Source organism: Oryzias melastigma, linkage group LG3, assembly GCF_002922805.2.
Source record: "Oryzias melastigma strain HK-1 linkage group LG3, ASM292280v2, whole genome shotgun sequence".
NCBI lineage: Eukaryota > Metazoa > Chordata > Actinopteri > Beloniformes > Adrianichthyidae > Oryzias > Oryzias melastigma.
This window is the reverse complement of record NC_050514.1, coordinates 1,152,995-1,160,461: the sequence shown is the minus strand read 5'-3', so window position 1 is coordinate 1,160,461 and position 7,467 is coordinate 1,152,995. Positions and strand designations below refer to the sequence as shown.

At 41.4% G+C, this 7,467-nt stretch overlaps 1 protein-coding gene across 1 annotated transcript; it reads right to left on the bottom strand.

Moving 5' to 3' along the window:
• Positions 1-210: 210 nt before the first annotated feature.
• Positions 211-7,467, bottom strand: bsdc1 (BSD domain containing 1). The gene is made up of 11 exons (XM_024296092.2): positions 7,375-7,467; positions 6,776-6,830; positions 5,121-5,237; positions 4,876-5,043; positions 4,027-4,081; positions 3,726-3,841; positions 3,580-3,648; positions 2,921-3,005; positions 2,376-2,840; positions 1,277-1,380; positions 211-1,197 (listed from the first exon to the last, which is right to left on the bottom strand). The coding sequence occupies exons 1-11, from the start codon at positions 7,383-7,385 to the stop codon at positions 1,168-1,170; spliced, it is 1,275 nt and encodes a 424-aa protein (XP_024151860.1). The 5' UTR covers positions 7,386-7,467; the 3' UTR covers positions 211-1,167.

Genomic DNA, 7,467 nt, shown 5'->3' with positions numbered 1-7,467 from the left:
CATCGAGCAGCTCTGATTGGTTCAAAGTGTGAATCTGATGGAAAATACACAGCTGAGAATTACAGACATGCAACACACCGTCTGAACATTAAATCCCAGGAAACAGCAGAAAAACAAAACAAAACATACAACTGAATGAAATCTGAAGCTTTTGCATCCTGTATTAGTACAGACATGCAATAGAAAGCACATAACTACAATGATGAAGTGTTCATTTTGTATAAATATTACAGCTCTATGCTTACATCTCTTAATTACAGATGGGAAAACACTTGAAAAGGTGCGCTCACGTTCTCACTCTGCACACAGACCAAAAAAAAGAAAACTAATGCAATCACAGATCAGGCAGACAGTCGCCCTCAAAGTGAAGCAAAGCAGGACCAGTCTGACCTCTCCTGTAAATCAATCATGACCTGTAACAAGAGGACAAATGAACAAGCTCCCTCCACCTACATCAGATTCTCAGAGCGTGGATGTTATAACGTAGAGGACTAACAGTGACGTCTTCGCTGGTCCTGCTGTGACACAAATGTTTGCACGCCACTGCGTGCTTCCCAAGGCCATGGATCTAAAGCTAGGAGTGGATCCAAAACGAAAGTGCATCGTGAAAGAAGGCCGACTTTTTTTTTTTCCTTTTGCATATTAAAGGTGGCAAAAAAATAAAATGAATGAAAGATGAAAAAAAAAAATGAAAAAAAAGGGCAAAATGGATCAGAGTGTTTCGTTTATGAAAAGTGGCGAGCAGCGTCACTGGTTTTGGCCATCATGCAGCCCGTCTGCTTGACTCACTTTATAATTAAATGGCATAAAGAAAAAAAAAAAAAAGCAAAGCAGCTTCCGCCCCGTTGCAGTGAACCCCCACACACACGGGGACGCCAGTCCTTCAGCTGTAACATCCGAATAGCTGCAGCCCGTTGAGGATGGACCCCCAACAAGACCGGAGTCGCCACCCCCTCCGGCGGCTGCAACCACACAGCTGAGGAAGCAGTCTAATTCTTATTGCCATGGTCTTCCTGTTGCTCACTCAACAGCTCAACCACTGTGGTCCAGAAAATCCCCTAACGACAGTCATGACATGGTGTGGACAAAGAGTTAAGACACGATAAGCATGATTCCTCGGCTGAGAGCTAGCTTTAAAAGCAGGACAGTTTGTGCTGCAGAGCCCCTTTACTCCCAGTTCTCCCACTCCTCATCCAGCTGGGGAGACAAAAACATGTCAGTGAAACGTCAAGCCGCTGCATTTATCAACATCCACCTTTTGGTTGGAGTAACTTACTTCCCCAGGATCCTGGATTTTGGAGAGAGCCAGCTGCACCTCTTCCTCTGTCATGTCCAGGTCGAAGTCTTTCTCCCAGTCCTCGCTCACGTCAGTGCTGGACCCTGATGGATGAGATAAAGAACTGGAACTTTCTGGAACTTGACAAAAGAAATGCTACCTAGACACTGAGTATGAGATGTTTATTTAAAAATGTGCTAAATGTGAGTTTTTGAACGCAATTTAGCATACAGTGTTCACACTGGGGCTGGGTATTGCCAATAATTTCTAAAATCAATTTGATTCACCAGATCCTGGATCGATTTGATTCCCAATTGTTTCCATTCTTTCGATCCTCTCAATTCAATCCGATTCAATGTAATTTTGAATTTACACGGTTTACACATTTAGACTCATTTGATTAGAAATACATTAATAACCTACATATGTTTTCAATATTTTCATATTAATCTGATACATTTCAAAAACTGTAAAATGTATGAGTGAAATTATATTATGTTATTGAGATTATTAATACCATACAGGGTCCAACATTTGTTCTTCTCCTGGAGGGCGTTTCAGTTTGGCCACTAGGTAGCGATTGTGCTAAAGCATTACACCTTATTCCAGAAAAAGCCGCAAAAACTGTGTTTTGGGCCGCAATTAGTTACTTTAAAAAATACATTTCCTTTAAAGAGTTTGGAAAATTCATGCCTGTGAGTTTATAAAGATGTTCATTAACAACGTATGTTTAGGTTGACCGAGCATTAGCATTAGCCGTCCAATGGGAAATCCCATTATATGTTAGCAACAAGCTAGCTGACTTTAGCTTTATGCGATAGATCAATCTCTACTTTTATGGGTTGATTATTGATCTACTAATGTTAGATCGGTCCGGATGGATTAATTGATTTTAATCAACCCAGCACTAGTTCACACTAGATCGTCTATTGGACACTAGCGCATGTAAGGTTAAAGAGGTTTGGTGCAAAATCTTGTGAATTTTTCTCCAGGGTTTTTCTTTCATAGCTCTATTCTAACATATAAAAGACTTTGTGTCATTAAATTCCAGTCAGCTGAAGCCGCTGTGAATGCAGCATAAAGAAACACAAGCCGGTACCTTTCTTGCCGTTGTTAGAGGGCGTGGACTTCCCGCTGTCAGAGTTCAGCTCAAACACCCTGAGGTCCTGCGGTCCCTCTTCCTTGGCGGTCTGGAGCTGTTTGGAGGGGGGGACTCGCGCTGAAGCTCCATCTGCAGGAACCTCCACCTGCGTTTCACTTTCCGCCTCCGCTATGTGACTCTTTTCCGACTTCTGCTCCTCCGGGGTCGTGTTGACGTCCTCCAGCGAGGCTTCCGACAGCTTCCTCCTCAGTTCAGCACCGACAGGCGCCGGCTGCACCTCCACCTGCGTGGGCAGGCTGACGCTGCTCCCCGAGAGCGTGCCGTCACATTCCTCAGATGGAGACAGAGCAGGACTCAGTGGAGGGGTCCCCGCGGAGCCCGTCAGGGCGGGGGCGTGAGCCGAGCCACCTTTTGATGGCTGTGTTGGGCTGAGGTGAGACGACATGCCGCCAAGGAAGTCATCTAAACACAGAAAACGCCGGGCGGAGTGAACCTGAGGCTGCAGCACAAAACCTGCTGTTGTTCAACAGTTCCCAGCTCACCTTCCTCTTCCTCCTCCCAGTCCAGGCTCTCCGTGTGTGCAGCCTGCTCCGCCCTCTGCTTCAGCGCCACCCGCCTCGCCTCCTCCTAGACATCGTAAAAATGACCGCTCATATCAGGTTTTAGTTATTATGCTGAAAACAACATTATCTTAATTAAAAGAACACTATTTTACAATAGATAGGAATATAGTTGGAGTGGGACTTCAAGCTGCAGATCAAAGCAAAACATGAGCAAAGGAACCAGAAACATCTGATGAAATTTAAGTCATAAGGGATGCACATCTGACATAAAAGGCATCAACCAGAAACTACATTATCGCTAAAGTCAGTAAAAATGAACTAATTCTCTATTTTTGATGTCAAACTTTTAGCATTTGGATTGAAACAAAAAAGTAGATCTGAGATCACATCAGATCCCCAAACTGACCAGCAGATGGTGCTCAAGACAACATGCTAAAGCAGAGCAGCTCAAGATCTACCATTCTGCCTGTTTTCAGTTCTCTCTTCTGATTTGCTGACTCAAGTGTCTCCACATTCTGATGGAGTGAACACACCTGATCCAGGTAACCAACAGAAAAAAAGTGCAGGGAGATCTGGAAAAAGGCCAGGTGGTAGATCTTCAGGACCAGGATTGGGCAGCCCTGTCCAGGTGTGTTTACCTGATCCAACTGGAAGACTTTGTAGAAATACCGCTGCCAGAATTCTGAGTGGGACACAGCAGCTGGTACCTGAAGAAAAAAAAACTAGCTTAAAAATAAATGTACTTAAAGTATATTAAAAAACAGATGAGCAACATGAACCACACCATTTTAGTGTACAGCGCTCGGATAGAGGGACTGTTGACCAAAAGCTCTGAGATGTCTCCTTTCTTCTCATCCAGACTGAAAGTGGACAGCCAGCTGTCAAACTGCTCCAGAGGACCTACAACGTGAAATATGTTTGAATTCACACAAATATTGTTTTCATTCAAGCCTAGATCCCAACAAACCCCCAAAGATTTTCCATAAAAAGGTGATTGAGGTTTAAAGTAATTCCAGTGGTGAACAGAATCCTGAATGATCATGACATCAATCATCACAGCGTTGGCTCGAGTCTTTGAGTCTTACCGTCGGGCTCATTGCAGTATGTAGCTGGGTCAGCTTGGAGACTGTAGAGCCGCGCCTGCAGGAACAACAAAGCGTCACTATGCCTGGTTTCCTTCTGCTCCCTTCAAGTCTGAGCAAATCAAAATGCATCTCTCCTTAACAGAGTTTTAACATCCTTTACAGCAGTGGTCCCAAACCTTCATAGGCTACATGCTGGTTTATAGTGAGGCCATGTTCTCACAGTTCGGCCTGCACAAGACCAGAGTCGGCATTTAATCATTTTAAGCTTCTGTTTATTTCTCAATAGAAGTATATGCGATTTTGGCTTCTTAAAGCCAGCAGGTAAATCCTTTCTGGACTGCGAGGGGGGAGGGGTCACTCAGTCCAGTTCTCATATATAGTCAACAGGTCGATCAAATAATGACAAACCAAAAAGGAAAACTAAATAAAAGCTGGACAGGAAATAACTAACTGTGCAACCAATCAAGCTGGTTTGTCTGCAAGGGATTGCAGAACACGTACTGTGTTTAAAGAACTATTTAACGTCCAAATGTACACTTAAGCTGTTTTGTGGGTAAATGGAGACACAATGTAACATCTATCAGTTATGCTTGCATTAAAAGAGTTAAGTAAGAAGCCAGCTGCATTAAGGAAACCAGTAAAGAAACTTTCCATCATTTCTGCTGCTTTCCTCAGTATTTTACAAAGAAAATGGGGAAAAAAAGTTTGAAGGTATTTGAGATCTGTTGACTCCTGAACCACCTTTTTTGGACTCTGAATGTATGTTTTTGTGAAAGGTAGGAATATTGTGATATTTATTATGTTCACAAGAGTTCATGTAAGTAAATAGCTAGGAGAACGAATGCCCACCTTAGAGCTATCGTAGACTTCTGTAGTTCCTGCTGGTGTTGCCACCAATGTGATCACATCACAATCGATGGTTTTATCAGGGGGCGGAGCAAGTGTGTCAGTGAGAACCCCTAAGAAACTAGACAGACTCTTCTTGACTTTTTCTGTTGTGTCCGAGGATCCCTCCACCTGGAAGGCAGCAGAGGAGAAGTCAAGACTGTAGTTTAAGGAAAAAGTTTGATGTGAGGTTGAAGATCATCACTCACCGCAAGTTTGTTTCTGACAGCAGTGGCTGTTGCCACAATTGAGCAAGCCGTGTCATGCTGCACCACAGTGGAGAACTCAGTCAGGTCTCGCTTTATGAATTCCAAGGCTTCAGTTGACTGCAAAGCAAAGGTTAAAGGTAGTAGTTTATTAATCCTGCAAGTGAAGTTAAAGTTTAAGTCCTATTATTGTCACACACCTAGGTGTAGGAAATTTGTTCTCTGCATTTGACCCACTCCCTTCAGGGAGCGTCTGGGTGCAATCATAGGAACCATTTGGTGGTTTTAGCCCCCAGTCCAACCCCTTAATGCTAAAGGGGTCAAATAGGGATGCATTGGGTCCTTTATTTAGAGTCTTTGGTATGACTCGACCGTGGATTTGAACTAACGACCTTCAAGTCTCAGTGCAGACACTAACTCAAATCTGCTGAGTTGGTAAAGATAGATCAAAAATGCAGCAAATTCTAAACTAAAGGAAATGTTGATGTATAGCTAGATTTTTACATTTTTACTGTCATAAAGAGTAAAAAAAAAAGACAAAATAAAAGCTGATAATGGTTGGCACGCCATAGTTTGGTCTTCTCTCACTGTCTGCAGAGATGTTTCATCATAAGTACTGCAGGACTGAAATAAACCCAATATTTTCATTTTATTTATTGCACATTTAAGTACGTTTTCACTCAAAAATGTTTCATATCTATGGCCAAAATACAAAACCACTTCCTTTCACTTGCTATTTTTTTCAGGAAAAATATTTCAAATATTCCAGTCAATGCTGATAGAGGGTTTTTGTCTTGTAACCTTTATTTCAATAAAAATGCCAGGATTTTCTTGCAGGTTGGGTTAATATGTGAAGCTATTCTTGTTCTAACTATTTCATGAAAAAACTCAAAATCTAAAAGTTTGCAGATAGGAGGTTTTGCATTCTGGCCATAGATATGGGAGTGTATTTTTTAGAAAACAAAGCACTCTTACTTACTTAAATATACAGTTTTACCTTATTAAATTATTGGTTTCATTTCAATCATGCAGTATCTATGATGAAATCTCGATGTAGAGAGAGAAGACCCAACAATGGAGTGCTAGAGGGTAAAAGCCTGATAAGTTTTAAAATAAACCGGCCTTACAATCTAGCTTTATTCCAGATCTTATGATTTAGTTTTGCGTGTGTATCTTTCCTGTAAACAATGGCACACTGTAACTTTTTGATCCTGCAGGAATCACTGTCAGTTTTATTTTCTTTGAGAAGCAATAGAAAATAAAATGCTGTTTGACCCACAATATACAAAAACGTTGTCTTTGCTTTTGTTCTTAAACATTTTTACCAGCTACTTGAATGAATGAATGGTTTATTGTTCACACCATTTTTTTTTTTTTTTTTCAAGAAAACATACATTAGCCCTCCATTGGGTTTGAACAATTGGAACAGAATGAAGACACAACATCTTGTATAATCTGTTCCTTTTTCTTAAGCAAAAAGGTTTGGTTTCAGGTTAGGTTTTAATTATTCTGATGAGGTGTTTCTGAAAAGGTGTAAAACCAATTCAAGAAAGTCCATAAAATTGAATTAAAGAGTGAAACAAATCACATCTAATCGGAGCAAACTTCACAGCTCAACATGTTATTGACAGGGTCAGCTGATGCTGTATGTGAAATACCTTATCTCTTACGGCCTGGAAGCTCTGCTGAAGCCAGCCTCCCCACCATCCGTCTCTGTCAACACATAATAAAGCATTAACTGGTTTAAATTTGAAATAAAAAAGAAGAAAAAACACCGCCGTGTTTAAGAATAACTAAAACAGACACACCCAGGTGTTAAAACACGTTCAGGACACCAGTTGTTTACACCTTCACGGTATAGCTATCACACATACGAGTTAGCCAACACAGCTGGCACAGAAACAAATGACAATGCAACAAAACTGTCATTAAATGAGCATCAAACAGAGAGCACGACTGCTTATCGTAAAAATAGTATAATTATTGTACAAATTCTGCTTAATTTAGAGTATAAACCGCACTAAATGCAAGCTAACTATGCTAAGCTAACGTGAAGTCAGCTGTGTTTTGGTAAACAAATGCACTTCCTGGATCGTTTCCGAAGGCTGTTAAACCTATTAAACCACAACAAAATTATTTCTCAAAACCCCAACGGACACATAACTACATATTTAACCTGACACGTGCACAAAATCGCAGTTTTCTGAATGAAAACGAAGAAAAACAGATAAAAACTAATCGGTAACTTCACGCTCACCCTTCAGCCATCTTCAGACGATGACATCATCAACGCCCAGTGAACTCTAACCTGGCGCGTGTGTGGCTGGGTGGGTCACGTGGTATGCTGGGC